Raw genomic sequence first — 16371 nt, forward strand, 5'->3', positions numbered from 1 at the left:
GGAAAACTCCTCTCCCAAAATAGCTTGCTTCATCTCCCTGTAGAAATAGGATCACAAGCATGCAATGCACTGATCCATTTAGAGATTTTCCATATGCAAATTAGATCTACAACCCAGTGTATTTGGCTGTACCAGAAACTGCCTGGGAAGGAACCATAGTCAGATTAGTGGGATCTTTCTTCTAAAATGTAGATTTAATCCAAAACTGAACTCTGGTTTGCCAACAATCCAAATCCAACTGTTAACCACAGGTTAGGCACACGTAAGTAAGTGTATTAGGACTCACCATGTCTTTTTACCACATTCTGTCTCAATTCTGTTCTGTCTTTATTACCCAAGGTCTTGGAGCATTAAAAGTCACATGCTGCAAACATGTGGCAAGCATTTTTATGCCTGGTTAGCAAGGACAGTTATTATACTCTGAATAGAAGACCAAGGTGCAACAAGAAAGACAGCAGGTATGCAAACAGTCAAAGAGCTGTTCAGAACAGACTATCAGCCTCCGTGACATATGCTGAAATTTAAGAAGCCCAAGAAACTTCCCAGGGGGAAAATTAAGTCTATTCTGAAGATGCCAGTGTAATAAAGGTGCCACTTCTGGCAGTTGTATGTTGCAATGCTTAATCTGTCTGGAAGACCCAAATAAGTCTTAATTTAATCTCATTAACCATACTGATGTCTGATCCTTTGTGACTCCTGGTGATTCTTCTGATGCTTGTTGATATTTTGCAGATGCAACTTTTCATACACTGTATAAAATTCTTAGCCCTTGAGAACTGAGGTAGCTCCTAGAGACTTTAATGAATTTCTATGCTCCCCACAGTTCTCTAGTGCTCGTCTCAAAATTCATACTGTGGATTTTTTGTGAGATTTGTCTTTGTTCATTCAGTTCTGGAAGAGCAGGTGATATATACTACAAAGAAAACTAGTACTAAATCAGGACTCCGGTGGATTTCACAGCAGCTAGTACAGGGATGGGATGGGATTACCCACTGGTGCCTATGTTTATCTTATGAGCTATGATCGTGAGTCAGGGCAAGAGGACTTTTTAAATTAATAATTCCCTGACAGCAGAGACCCCAGAAGAGTGGTGCAGGTACTTGTCCTGATGGGAACAAGACAAGGACGTTACCATAAAACAAAAGAGAGGTTTTAAGTAGAGCACACTATCACCTAAACTAAGGGACAGCAGTGATTTCTTTTCCTGCTTTTAACCTTTTGTTGCTCTTTTAGCCCTCTTTTTGCCCCAGTCCACTATTCTCCATGTGGAGGTAATCACAGATAAAAGCATGTTCTCGACACTTCACTTCTTCTCAAAGGTGCTTTATCATTCTGTGTTAATGAAGGGCCAGAGTTAGACTACAGGTTCACTTCCTCATCCTCTTCTCCAATTCCTTTGCTCTCTCTCCTTTATTCAGCAGCTAGAGAGACTAAATAGCTCCTGCATTTGTTTACATCCAGCACAGTCCATTTCCTTGCAATTTTTTACACGATGCCTCTGCTGATTTTACTGAAGAACCCCCAGACATGCATGAAGGCATTTCTTTCAGCCACATAAGTGACACCTTACCTCCTCCGCTATCCGATGCCTCCAGGCTCTGCTGTCTGAGACGATGGCTGCAGCAAAACACAAAGAAGAAAAAATTTAAACCGCAAGCCCAGAAAAGCATCTTGTGTCCCCTTCCTTCCCACAAGCCTCACAGCCTGTCAAAGGGGGGGTTCCCAGGTACACCTGGCCTGCAGCCTGACCTTCTTCCATATCCCTCAGCACTGGACTCAGCAGAAATCTCAGCTGAGAGTGCTGCCTTGTACCTGAGACAGTAGGGCCTGGGATGGATGTGGGAGGAAAGTGGATGCTTTCTACTTTTCCTTCTTTCTGTATTATGGGAGTGACAGAGCCACCACCTACTCCATATCCAGGGAACTCCAGAGTGACCAGCCTGCCCCATCCCAGGACACATGACATGAACTCATGACAGGCTCTACACCCTTCCCAAGTTCTAGATCTTGGTGTACTGATGCTTAGACTTGCATGTCCCTTCTTCATGAGATCAAATGTAAAAGATGTTGAAGACATCTTCGCAACAATGGGAACTTACTCTTCTACTTCTTCTGCATGCTTTCTTCCTGACCTGCAAGACAAGGAAAAGCTTATGATTAGAAAAGACTAGAGAATATTTTAAAACTGCACCTTTCCTTATATCACTGTTACTGTACAAAACAGTTCCTACATCAGGTCTGATATAACACATTGCACCTCTAAAGAATTCTGAGTGACCATTAAACCAGTGCATCAAAGAGCCGCTGAGTGCATCAGACTGAAGCACAATCATTTAAGTCCAAAAAGACAGTCATGTCCAGATACAGCAAGAGCCAAATGCCCTGATTTTTTAGCTTCTCAGATACTTTTTCATCCCCGCTGTCATCAGCTGCAGGTAAAGCTTGCCTTACCTGAGTAGAGAGGTCAGCACATTAGGGAGTGAAAAAGGTGCTACACTTTGTCTGCCTACCCCTGGGAGATCGACAGGTCCTTTCTCCCCCTGGCTGCACATAAAGATGATCCGGTTGCCTTTGTAGGTTAGAAGCTCCACCTGAGCTGGCGAAGTTCAGGTCAGATGTGCTGTCATTGCCGTAAATCAGGGTTGATCTGGCTGAGTTAACAGGAGTTCATAATAATAACATGGGGGGGAGGCACTGGCAAATGGCAGCTGCCTTGCTCTCCACCCCAGCAAGCCCAGAAGTAATTCAGTCCCGATTAGGGACGCTTGTTCAATATTCAAAATGTAAAACATGGAGGTTGCTGAACCAGCACTTTGAAAAGTTAATTAAATGCCAGGTTTCTTTTTAGCAGATACTCCATCACTCGCTGATTGCTTTGGCCATTTGGCAGAGTGAAGTTTCATCTCTATGTGTTAAGAATAAATATTCTCCCCTCCCTTGAAGTCAGGGTGTCACGACAAAGAACACATGGGGCTCTCCCCTACCACATGCACTGTCCCCAGACACACCAAGATGTAAGAGAGGTTGCTTCAATGCCTTGCACTGTCCCTTCCAAAGCACTTTCAGGAGATGGGACAGGCCTCTCCTCATCTGCTCTCTATTCTAGCAGGTTATGGTCCTCATCTAGCTCTCTTGTGTATTATTCACTCTTCAATGTGCAAGAATCAAGGCACAGAGAGCATCTGCCTATGAGGAGAAGAAAGCCCCTGTATCCACTGTGCTCCCTGCAGTCTGAGAAGCTGAAGAATATACTGAATTGGTGACCCGAGCCCAGTAATATCCACCGCTATAATCAGAACTGCAGGTATGTAGGCGACAGCTGAATCTGGGCTTTAAGCTGTATCTATACTCTTCTGTTCATTAGAAGAGGAAGAAGTGCAATGGAGCTGGGGAATTTACAAAAGAGCTTTTCCAGTGAGGAATAATTGTTCAGCTCCATCCTTCTCCCCAGTGGCCATGCAAAACACTTTTTGTGAACCCCCTGATACTATGAAGAAAGGGATGGTTTCAGGTAGCCCATCACCAGCTCTCACTGGAGTTTAGAATCTGAGAAAACAAAGATAGAAAGATGATGCAAGTTTTATTCTATTTTATCCCTCCCTTCTGCCTTCACAGAACTGCTTCCCATACCCTGTCTTCAGAGCCCTGTCCTCACTGAGCTGAAACATCCCAAATGATGGCTCTGCACAGCCTTGCACAGTGAGAGGATTTCCTGGAGGTTCAATCTAACCTCTTTTTAGCATGATCCCGTTACTCTTGATAATTGTCCAGCCCCAAATAACACTGGATTCCTCAGTACCCACACTCCTTACATCTTTGCTCATCTTCTGTCCCCAGGCAGGAGTGAAACACTCCACATGTTTATACTTCCCAGGAGAGGGGCAGTCCTCCTATCCCTGTAAGCAATTTCTGTTTCTTCTTCCTGAGCTCCCTGTCATGACAGGTATCCAGGTGGCCCACAGGGAACGTAGTTATATGCTAGTCCTAGAGGCAGAGACTATGTTCTGAGACTTAAAGCTTTCCCAACTTTTCCTTGTTATGTTAGGAAAGGACTAATTCAGGGCAATAAACAAATACTTCATTAAGAAACAGCTGAACTATATTGAAAAAAATAGTGATTTGGGGAACAAATTCATAAACTGGGAGGGGCAAATAGTATTGACCCCTTTAATCTCAGAGCCCAGGTGTTAGAACACTCTCCTGTCAAACAAGAGAGTTCCCTTCTCTCCAGGGTGAGCCAAAGCCCCACTGTTGCCTTCCATCCATCGTCCCTATGCCACAGTGTCCGAAGGTGGCAGCAGGTGATGCCAGTGTCCCATGCTGACAGTATTGTGGTTTATACAGAGCATTTACATATCAATGGCACTAGAGCAGGAGCTAGAAATGACTGTTGTTCTGTTTAGGTAGGACATCTGCTTCCAAGTCCCCTGTACTACGTATGTTTCTTAATATATGATTTGGAATAACATTATTCGATGAAACTGGCATTTCAAACCAGGCTATAAACTCACAAGTAAAGAACTATCCTCAAAATATAGTACGCAACTTCTGGAGCTCAGGAAGGCATTGCATGTTTTACACTCTCTGTGGCCATAATGATTAGGCTATTCAGTAAAGAAGATCCCGGCCTACAATTTGCTTTGTTTTTTTTATAAAGCTTCCTTTCATTTTGTTTGATGCCAAATTACTTGTCCACAAAACAAATTTGGTTTGTTCCTGACTGATCTTTTTAATTTTTTGGCCCAATTGCATGATGTATATCTCCCTAACAAAGTGACCCTGAGAGAAAAGACAAGCTTTGCCTTGTGTCCTAAGGTTAAAAACCTTCAAGACAATAAGTGAAGTCATTAACAGATTCTCAAAAGGTGCCCTACCACCAACCCTGTTCATTCCATAAACTATACATGGAGATCTGGTCACCTGCTTGTCTCTTTGCTCTTCAGGTGCTATGGGAAGCCATGCAGGTATTCTTCATGAGGTTATCATGCTGCTTTAGGCACCATGGAGTACTACCCCTTCCTGAGAACTGGCTCAGCTTATCAATGCCAGCTCCTTCAGGAATATCAGGCCTGGGTACACAGCACCCTCTTCATTCACCTCATGGGCACAGCCTTCTAGTGGTGAGTGAAAGCAGACATGCAAGAAACCGGACTGCAAACTCAAGGGAGTACAGATGGATTTCTTACTCTATTCTTGCATTCTCAGCGACAAGAAGTGCACTGCCCTGGTTCGTTCGCTCCAGCGGGAGGCACAGCCCAGGGAGAGTAGCAACAACTACCTACAAAATGAGCAATTGTCTATGAACTACAGATACACCCACTCAAGTAAGGGCAAACAAAACAATATAATCCTAGGAGCAGTGCTCAGAAATGCATTGTCTCCGGTCCTATATACCAGTCACTCCCTAATTTTGTGAGACAGTGATATCTCTTTTGCTTTCATTTCTCCTGATAAGCCCATTGCATCTGGAGGGCCAAAGAACATGGACTGACTCCATCACCTGGACAGCTGTGTTTAAAACTCCCTCTCACTGCAAGGCTGGCTGTGCTCCCAAACATGTCAAAAATCCCAGGATATTCCCCCTGGCTTTGGCCAGCTGCTGACCCCTTCTCTATTCCAGGGTACTGAATAGCTGAGAAACTGGGCAGAAGACCCCGACAGACCCCCTATAACCCCATGTTATATAACTCCAGTAAAGAATACCTGTTCTTCTCCTAGCTGTGTCCTGGGACAGATGATACAGATTTCATCTTGCTCTCGAGTGTTGTCTTTGCTCAGTTCTGGCCAGCAGGAATCCTCCCTCCACATTAATGAGAGGGGGTTGAACCTCAAAACAGAGGCCTCTCCCTCCACCCACCCCTAACGTACAGCTGAGCTGCCTTGGAGCTGCCTGCAACTTCTGTGCTGAAGGGTGAAAGGCAGTTCTAATGTAGACATCACCTCTGTTAAAACTGTTTCTTTCTCACTTAATGGACTACTATAGAGACCTAAATGGAGATAAAGTAGCAGAGCTCAGAGAACAACCAGGATGCTATCTTTATGCAGCATGACAATGTGCAGTGGTTAATTAGACACCGTTAACCTATTTTAGCAGGGGACATAACTGGGATGAATGGGGGAAAATGTCCTTGAAACCTTTTAATGTCCAGAGCTCATGAGAGCTCTAGACATGCTTGTATCCTGCACCAAGGCACAGGCAGGTGCCAGGAAGCCAGTGTGCAAGATCCAAGGTGCGCTTCTGCGTGCCCAGGGAGGTGAGGGTGGGCAACACAGCTAAGTAAAAGGGAAGCAATTACGGTAGTTTGTTAAAACGAAAACTGAGGTGGCTGGAAGGGAGCGTCCAGTCTAGCGTGGCGAGGGGGACAGTCCAGGAAGAGAAAGGGCTGGCAGCGCTGACAGCCCGCTGGCCCGCCCTGGTTGCCCCTGCCCGGGCGGGCAGCTCTCCGCTGGGGGCCGCTTTGCTCCCCCCGGCTCCCCAGCCCGCTCGGCGCAGCGCCCTCCCCGCTCCGCCCCGCCGCCCAGGGACTCGGTGCCGCCGGGCGGGCGCTGCTCCGGGCCGCGCTCCCCGGGGCCACCGCCGCCGCGTTGCCGGGCCGCGGCCGCCCTCTGCCGGGCCCCGAGGGCGTGACGCCCGGCGCGGGCTGCCCGCGCAGGCGGCGGGACGGCGGGGCCCGGCCCGCTCGGCTGTCGGGGGAGGCAGCGCGGGGGCTTCGATGTGACTGTCGGCAAAGGGCCAACCTGCGGGGGCTGCGGGCTGGCCCCGGGCGGGTGGGCGCGCACCGCACGGGCGGTCGAGATCCAAAGGTGGTTTATCTATTTTACGCGGCCCAGGCAGCGGGGCGGGAGGGGAAATTTCATCTGCCGGCGTGTTAGCATATTTCCTGGCATGTCCCAACCACTTCTCTTTATGAATCATGTGGAACCAGAAAGTTGTTTCAAGCTGCCCTCTTGCTAAAAGAATGAAATGGAAAAAAAAAATGAACGCCTGATGTTCAGAAGTACATTCTGCTTTGAGAGACCAAGGGAGTAAAAGGGAGAGCAGAGAGGCGGCTTGTGTGTGGAGGAAGCTAGTGACCGGCGAGCGTTCTGCCTCTGTGCTTCCATCCCAAACCTAGCCCACCCCAACGCCGAAGGCTTGGCTCAGCCCACTGGGAGACGTGAAGCCTTTTGCCTCTAGGGCACAGACTGCAGTTCAGGTCTAGGGCAGAGGGAGGACGGGAGAAGATAAAAAAGGACAGTGTACTCTCTTGCTCAAGTGGTTTTTTAGTGCCCATCTTCATAGTGAGCGGGCTGTGAGCTACCAGTTGCAGCTTGTCCAATAGCCTAAGGCACAACTAAGTTAGACATACAAAATGACACACAAGTGCTAACTGATTAGTTCTCCCAGCTCTCCAAGTGTCAGTCTTGGTCACTGCTTGTTTGCTGAGGCATAAGGAGAGAAAAACACTTACCATAGCTGTATGTAACCCAGAACTGCAGCCCCTGCTGGAAAGCACTACCATGAGGTGTCTTCTCAGGTATTCCATTGCACCTTCCTTGAGGCTCTGATCAGATAAGTTGCTGCCCCCCTCCCTGGAAAATGCAGGTTTGCCTTGATTAAATCAAGGAGTTCAATCTTCACATTTCCTAAAATCATGGCAAGTTTTGCTATTGATTTCAGCAGACGAAGGACTACTATGAACCTTTATTTCTGTCATAGGATGTCACCTCATACTCCTCCACTTCCAAGCCCGGGGGCACATGTCTATCTACACCTGCACAACAGGGTTTTAAGCAGACGCACATATTTTTAAGCTGTAATGGTCCCACTGTCCACCTTCTGGTCCCTCACAGGCTCCCTAGGCTGCCTGGACTGCATGTTGAACACACTGCCCTAGGGCACGGCACTGGAGGAGGAAGGATGCAGCGATAAGCAGGCAAGCTCAGTGGGACAGGATCCGACAGACACTGCGGCTAACCAGCTCCTGCTGAAATGGGTTTGTGAGGCACGAATCAATCTCTAGCAGAAGTGTTGTTGTTTCTTCTCATGTCCTAATATGTGAGTTTGCTTAACAGAAAAAATAGAAGAGGAAAGCTCTGGCAAGCAGGACTTAGGAACTGGCACGAAAGAATAAGATGACAGAGAGTTCATGGGGATGACTGAACCTCAGCCTACTCACTGCATCGTCCCTGTAACAGATGTTCCCAGGGCTCCTTGACTTGCTCACTGGTAGAGCTGACCGGCAGAGCTGTGCAGGGCTCCCACTGAGCAACAGGAAAAACAACAACACTCAATACAAATTCCTGCTGTGTGGGAAAACAGAGCTGCAGTTTCTAGAGGTATCCACCACACATTGTCGGTCCCTGAGAACAGGGGCTCCGATCCAAGTGATCACGTCTTCAGTCTCCAGTAAGCACCAGGGCCAAATCTCACACCAAGTGGCTCTTGGGGTTAGAGGATCATTTCAGTTTCCATTTAAAGGAAAAGCACACTTCTGATCCTCATCATTACATAGAAGAACTGACTACTAAAGCAGACAGAACGAGAATGCAAAGAAGTATCTAAGGTTGGTTTTTTTTCAAATCCCACAACAGAAAACAAACTTGTGATTCTGAAGTACCAGGCCAAAAAACATTTACTTGTGCTTGGCCTAACTGAAAACATTTAAATCAAAAACACTAGACAGAACCAGATGTTTATTACTAAATGGCACCTTGTGCTGTCATCTGAGAGCAACAGCTTCTCAAAAAAAAATACTTTAAGAACTTGGATTAAGAACTTAAGAATAGTAGAGGGGTTATACAGGAAGGGGACCTGGGGGAGGGGGAAATAGGGCCAAGCAAGTAGATCAGGTCATGTTAGGTCTCTTTCCACAGGTAAACTGCATTAAGCCTGACTTCGCAGCAAATTTAGAGGTGACCTACAAAGGCCAGACAAGCTTTTAGCTTTGGCTTTGACAAATACAAAAGGGTTGCAAGTTGCACATTCTTCAAGAGAGTTTTGCTTTTTCAAACTAGAAACATTTGGGACAGCAAGGATAGTATCCCCTGAATTTACTAATAAATTCCTTGGAGATGCAGAGAAGTAAGGAAGGAAGACGCTTTGTCCTCAATCGAAAAAATAAAAAATAATTCACCCTGAACACACTCTGGCACCTCAGCAGCTTACATGGACTGTTACCAAAAATGTCACGCTCCTGTTCTGTTTCTGTCACGCAGGCTTCATCTTCTAGTGGAGCAAGAGGCTATGATCCTACTAGTTCCGCCATTGCCCAGTGTCTTTCAGGAAAAAGAAGTCAAAGAAAACTTCACTAACAGAGAAGAAATAAGCAGAAATCTGGCTTACAAAAAAAAAAAAAAAAGGAAAAAGAAGATAAAAGAAGTAAAAAAAGCCCAATGCTTTTTCTAGGCTCCTCTGAGCACTGCAAAGACACAGGAATGGGCACAAGTCTAGCAGGATTAAAAGAAAAAAATCCCCCATCACAGCCACAGTACTAAGGGATTGTCAGGTGATTCTTCTGTGTTTTAGGGACTTTCCTTTTTCTGCCAGTTATCTTTACTGACTCTAAACAGAAACACCAAGGAGAGCTCACCCCAGCAACGACATAGAGGGACATGAGGACAAGAGCCTGTTAGCATTCCTGGAACATCCAGAGTATTAAAAAAGAAAAAAAAGAAAAGGAAAAAGGAGGTGGGGAGGGAAGAGAGGGAAAAAACCCACCCTGGGCCTGCACATTGCAGCTTACCGCCATCTTGATGTCCTTGATGCGTGCTGATGGCGTGGAGGCGGCTGGCACCAGATCAGCCCAAGAGAAGGAATGAGAGGCCAATGGAGATTTATGTGAGGAGAGTGAGATGGACAAGGTAAAATTGTCAGGAGGAGTTGTTAGAAAGTAAAATATATTGTGACAATTCCACTCCTGCCGTTCATCAATAAACTGACAGATCATTTAGTGTCAATTAGGAGTGATAGATGGACAAGTCCCCATGATCCTGGGCCAAAATTAATGGCTGGGAGGGAGAAGGTGATTGAAAATGACGGCTGACATTGAGAGGAAAGTCCTGAAGGTCCCCAAGGGGCCATTACTTGCCTCATTCCCTTGCAGATCAATGCAGGGACAAACCCAAAAACAGACACTTCAAGACAAAACTTAATCAGACTTCCTTTTCTTTCTTCTCCTTCTAAGTTGTGCCCCCTCACTTGGCAGCCTTGATCCTTTGTGCCTATGCTCTTCACATCACTGAGGACATCCACAGATGGCTGCAAGATGCAGAGTGAGGCTGCTACCTTCCCCACAGCCTGGAGCCTGGCTCTGCTCCTACCGTGGCAGCGTCCCAGGGAAGCCCAGCCTGAGACTTACCTCAGCACTGCTGGACGGGGAGCAGAGGGCAGAAGCAGTAACACAAGCTTCCCTGTACCATATCAGATAGAGGAACTCATGAGCACTTTACTACTCCCAGTTGCAAGACAGGGATGGCTGGAGGTTCTACAAACCTGGCACTCTCAGGGGTCATTTCATCTAGATAAAACACAGGAGAGTTTAAGCCCATATTTTTGAAACAGGAGGTTTTTAACTTTACTTACCTCTAGAGACCTTGAATCATAAAACTCCTTAATCTCTTAAATAACTTTTGTCCAGCTCCAGGGTGCAATCTCACCATTGCCAACCCTCCAGAGCACCAAATGATATCTACACAGACTCTGGGTTACCTTGCTCTAAAGGTCACTTCGACTTCATCCCCTTCCTTCCTACAGGCCCTTAATATTTGCTTTTGTGTAAAGGCATTCCTGGACACCATACCACCACTTCTGTTCCAAAATACTACAGCATGGTCATTTTCCTAAACAAGCCTTGATTATTCCAACTCTGTATGAGCTATCAGTCAGAAAGGAGAAATTTCAGTTGTAGCTGGAGCACCTGTTGCTAAACTGCCACAGTCCCTGTAGAAGAAAGACGGTACACATGCAGGCACTGGAAGGGGCTCCTACTGAAAGCAGCACTTGCATTTGCTTGCAGGGCCACCTGAAATAAGCTGTGTTTATTCCAGAACAACCTCAGCTGCTGCCTGCAGAACTGTACGAATTTTAAGGGGCTGATCACAGGGAGACTGCAAGACCAAAGGGATCAAGGACCCAAGTAAACTGGAAGTGTCCCAAGAAACAAATAAATAAAGATACTAACAAGGAGAAAAAATTAAGAAATTCTACAATGAAAGTCAGATAGAAGAGACTAGCAAAAGCTGGAATTAAATGGATCCTGGAAGCACCTCTCCTTTGTCAAATCCTCACCAGTATGCAAAACTAAGTGCCCTTTTTCCCATTGGCAGGCACTTTGTGTTTCTTCCTTCTGATGCGTGAGATAACCTGACAATAAACCTCTGCTTTGCTTGTCACAAGTGTCAACACCGATGTCATTAAGGACATCAGCACAGCATTCAGAATGGCACTTGGGCTCCATCCAGTGGTTAGAGAGCTGATTCTGTAGCAATGCAAGCTGTAATTACTGTTATTTATGTAATCTCGGCAGGGCACTAGGCCCCAAGTAGCTGCCTAGGTTCTTGGCTGGTCCCCTTTCCTCTAATCCTGGGACTAGAATATTGCTGGGACAGCAGTGGGACTGCCTCGTCTCATAGTGATTATTCCCTCTGAGTAGAAATTTAAATAAATACAGCAGATTCAGGTGCAGAGGGCCCTGACAGTAAGGAAAAAAGATTCTTCTGTCACTACTTTGCACCATTTATTTGCTGACTGCAGAGGACAAGTCTGAGGGTTTGCTCAGACGCTTACCTGCAGTCCTCATCACTATCTAGATTTACAAAATGAGACTCAGAGCAATGACAGCTGTTCCACAGAGGCTGGGAGTCCAAAGTAACCTTCCATGCTTGATTTTTGAAAACTTATCAGTAAAAGACAGCATTTGCATTGTTCTCAGGAATTTAAATATCTGACAGTTGTAAATGCTATGGGAACTCATGATAAAATACTTTATCTTACTTGCACTTCATCTGTACAAATTAATTTCAAAACTAATTACAGGTTGGGAAACTTCAGGGGCCCTCCTCCTCTTCCTATCTTGCAGCAGTCTGAGACAGCAGTAGTCTGATGGAAAGAATCAGCAAGATGGTGAGAATATTTGTAAATTTAGCTAGGTATGACAAGAGCTGGGCAGGTAAGGGACTAAGAGGCAGCAGCAAAGGTAGAAAAACAGAAAACCAGGTTTCAAATTAAATTTTATTCTTACGGGCCAAGTGGAAACATAAAGAACAATTTCAAGTGATCATTTCACACTGATAAGACTCTGAATAGAAATACAGCATAGAAGAGTTTAAGTTTGTCCGCAGAAAAAGCAACAAGTGTGCAGTTGTAGCTGGCTGGATCTGTCAGAAAGAGAACTAAAAGCTTAGACCCGAAATGGGGAAAGAATTACACATAAACAGCTAGAAGATCATTTCACAAGTGGCTGCAGTATCCCATCTGACCCATAATATATTTACACAACACTGGAAATCTAACTGTAGCCACTCTGCTCATCCTTCCTAAGTAAAATAAATAAATAAGTAAAAGAAATCCCAGATTTTAACACTGTCAGTTCTGAAAACCAAATTATTTAAAGCAGTACAACTCTCAAGTGTAGGCTTGGTTATACTGGCATAAAAGTGCTTATACCTACATCAAATATACCAATCAAAGCATGTTATTCTAACTACATCTACGTTAGTGAAACTGGTGCAAGTTAATTTGATGGGCTTCTAAACTGAGTCAAATGGGTTGAAAGCTGTGGGGAGACAGAGCCTGAGAAAACAGAAACAACAAAGCTACAGCAACATTGGTATGACATCAGCCGATGACTCAGACTTTTCACATGAAGGCTTTACTCTGGGATATGTCACAGAGACAGTCTTACAGGCCAGCATCTCAGACTTTTTTAAGGGAGAGGAGAGACACCAGCTTGGGAAAAATACACAGCTGAAGGAAAGAAAAGACAGGGGAACTAGTTGTACAAAGTCCTTGTACCTCATGTGACTAAAGAAAGTCAGAACAAACCTCTCCTTTATAAAATTTATTCAATAAAAGCTATTAATATAAATGAAAATACTACTGTCACATATGACATGACATCATATACGTGGCTGAGCAAGGGGCATACCTTCATCTCACATCCCACTGTGCAGGGTTTCACAGGTAGAAGGGTCTGCAGCCCTCCTGTTGTGCTTCTTCAGCTGAATTGTGTCCAACTTCCCAGAAGCATTTACTCCAGACACCTGCTATAGCTGTAAACTATGCAATGGGGTGCTGGAGAAACACCACTGATAGCTACTGCTTCAAATCTATCACATGGGGCTAGGGGCAAAAATGGAAAACATCTTAAAGTAGCACATGGCACACTGCTGTTACATTAGGAACCTGTACCCTGTCCTCAGGGCACATGAGGCACAGCCCTGAATAACTGTATTACTACCTCCAATACAGTCTTTCACCTAGCCAACACTTACATAATTTGTTTTTTCCTAAACAATGCAATTCACCCTTGTTCCCTTATTCTCTTATCACATTTCCATAAAGTTTCTGCTTGGATCTACTAAGATGCAAAATCATTGGTGTCATTTTTTTATAACCCTTAGGTAGGTACACATTTGCAATGGCAACTTCTAGCTGCAGCCAGCCTATGGAAAATAATACCATTATCAGAGTTAAAACTGGAGAGGAACAGAAAGAATTCAGGCTGAGATCTTTATTCCTTTGGTTTACTCCAGTCTCCAGATTTCCAGCTGATTGGTTCTTCAGAGACAGAGTGATAATCTTCCCGAAAAGAACTGTTTTCCAGAAGGGCTACCCCAGAATATAAACCACCTTTCTCACCTCCCAAGAACTACTGACTGTGTAACAGGTTTCCGGGTATCCTCTCCCATTATCAGGCTTCCAAGAAAGAAAGTACTTAACCTTTCCACAAATCAGAGTGCCTATAAAGTATATGTCCAGATATATACACTCTTATTACAGGCCTCAATGTATACAAGCAATCTCACACCACCCCATGACTGAGTCCTTCAGCTCTGTGAAAAAGAAATGTAACACCAGCATAACTTTACAGCTTGAAAATAACAAACCGCTTGAAACCAAGACATCTCCTCCCAGTCTGTTGTTTAGTTTTCATACCCATTCTATTGCCACATCCAGATATTTCTTCCTTTCCCTTAAGTGTCCTTCATAAGCATCAGGCTTCTCAACCAACACTACAATTTGTATACTTTTTTCCTCCCACCTCTTCTTGCTGACCATCTCCATCCATCTCCATTATACCATAACCCTATACACACACAAACATTGACAAATTTCACCTTTACTGTCAAGGTTGATCACTAAATCCTGAACTGTTCATTGCATTCTTGTCAGTGGGGCCCTGTCATGTGTCACTCTCCTGGAAAGGGCACAAGCAGTCAAATTCTTCCTTCCCAGTTCCTGCATTTAACATGCTTATTACGTTCTGACTCCTTCCAGCTACTGTACCAGGTAAGGAATACACTGCCTTAGAGCTTCTGAGCTCTGCCAGGCCATTTTAAGAAGAGCACTGGCCAGCAGAACCAAACGAGCAACACTTCAAACATTTTGAAGGAGTTACAATGATATTGGAGACAAAGGCCATCTACAAGATCCAGAAAAACCATTCCGATGCCTGCAACAGCAAAGCCCAACTAGTGATGTTCAACTAATCCATGTCTTAATAAGGAAAGAAGTGAGGACTCACTTGGTAGGTGCCGGTACAGAACCATCCGCCCAGCCTCCTTGCCGGCGGGGGGGTTTAGGTGGTGGACCCTTTAATATAAAGAGAAGAGACAAGTTACAGCCAGTTCCAGTCAAGGCAATTGAGACACCAGGTCCATACATAGTAATGAAACACTTTACCAAATAATAGATGGAGAGATAGTATTTAAAATGCTGTTTATTCATAAAATAGAAAGAAGACAAATATTGCAGGACAGGTTTTTAAGTGCCTCTGTAAGCAAAAGATGTATCGCTCTAATCGGTACCTTGACAAGTTTCAGGTCACACAACACAGCAGATGTACCCACAGCTCTATGCGCTCTCATGGCAAAATGCGGTTCAGCAGGAACTCATTCATTACTGCCGCCCACATTTCAGTGGGAGGTATCACATGTTACATGTTTCCTAGGGTACAACTCGGCATGTTTTAGACATCCTGTTTTAGATGACACATTGTTCCTAAAAAGCGTTTGCTTTTGTCCACTGCCTAGAATAGAGGCTAGATGCCAAGTTCAGATACAGCCAGACATACCAAACACCTCTAAAGTTAGTTGAGATTAATCCCACCACTGCCACCACTGAAATGCTAAAGGCGAAGTTCATCTGGAGCTTAAAGACACTCCCTGGTGTTTTCTTGCATTGTCTTGTGTGGCACTGCCCTGTGGCAAGAGAAAACAGGAATTCAGCTTGGGGCTTACCAGGGGAATTTTCAAAGTGCAGGGCTATGAATTCCCATCATGTGGGAGCTGCCTGCTGCCTTTGGCAGTTTTGGGCTTGGTTCCCCATGCCTGAAGCACCTTGTACAGCAGTGGATTCAGTGTTTTGCATGAGGAGCAGTGGTGAAAGCAGAGGGGCAAGGTGAACCCAGCTGATTAATTTCAGTTTACATAGCTCCTAACTGATGGTGCCCAGTGAGGGAAGATGTGTTACAGGGACCTGTGAAAGGACCATCATGAGAAAGGATGATTGGGTAGAAGATGTCCCAAAGCAGGGAAAAATGGTAGCTGCAAAGGATTCTAAGCTGAAGCAATGGTGGGAGGACAGGTGGCTCCCACAGTTTTTATTAAGAAATTGAATGAGGTGGGTGACTCCTGAGGATTTTTGACCTGATAGAGGAGACCTTGCATGTGTGGTGGGGTCAACCCTGAGCCAAAGTCAAACTACTTCTTGCCACAAATGAGGACAGGGTTGAGCTAACCCCGATGGTAAGGGTCTCCTGTGTTTGTTTCTTGAAGCAGAAGCATTGTTTGTGAGTGTGGGAAATGAAGAGACCCTGCCAGGGGCAGCCACTGCCTGCTGCAGGGAGGGGGCATGACCCTGCATAGCTCCTTGATAGGAGCAAAAATAGTCATCCTCCAAAAATAAACAGAGACCAGGAATGAGGCAGGAGCTGCAGTCCCAAAATACCAGCTTTCTTCGGCAAAGGGAGCACAGGAGGGCAGAGGGACAGGCAGGGAGCGTGAAATGCAGGAAACAGCCTCCTTATATGGGCTCATCCGCAGGGGACAGAGCTCAGTCGACTGGAATGACCATGTCACAGAATGTGAAGCCTTCAGGGGCCCAAGTGAATGGAGTTTTCTGATCTTTAAACGATTCCCCCAGATTCTTAAGATGCCAAACCAGAGAAG

General features: G+C 45.4%; 1 protein-coding gene across 1 annotated transcript in view; it reads right to left on the reverse strand.

The window, feature by feature from the left end:
• Positions 1-16371, reverse strand: part of IFT43 (intraflagellar transport 43) — a gene marked incomplete at both ends in the record, with an annotated part of 44853 nt that overhangs the window by 14186 nt on the left and 14296 nt on the right. The window contains 3 exons of the mRNA XM_080344910.1: positions 1571-1617; positions 2100-2132; positions 14727-14794. Of these exons, the coding sequence (XP_080201036.1) occupies positions 1571-1617; positions 2100-2132; positions 14727-14794 (148 nt within the window). The remainder of the gene's footprint in view (positions 1-1570; positions 1618-2099; positions 2133-14726; positions 14795-16371) is intronic.

Source organism: Nesoenas mayeri, assembly GCF_963082525.1.
Source record: "Nesoenas mayeri genome assembly, chromosome: 5".
Classification (NCBI taxonomy): Eukaryota; Metazoa; Chordata; class Aves; order Columbiformes; family Columbidae; genus Nesoenas; species Nesoenas mayeri.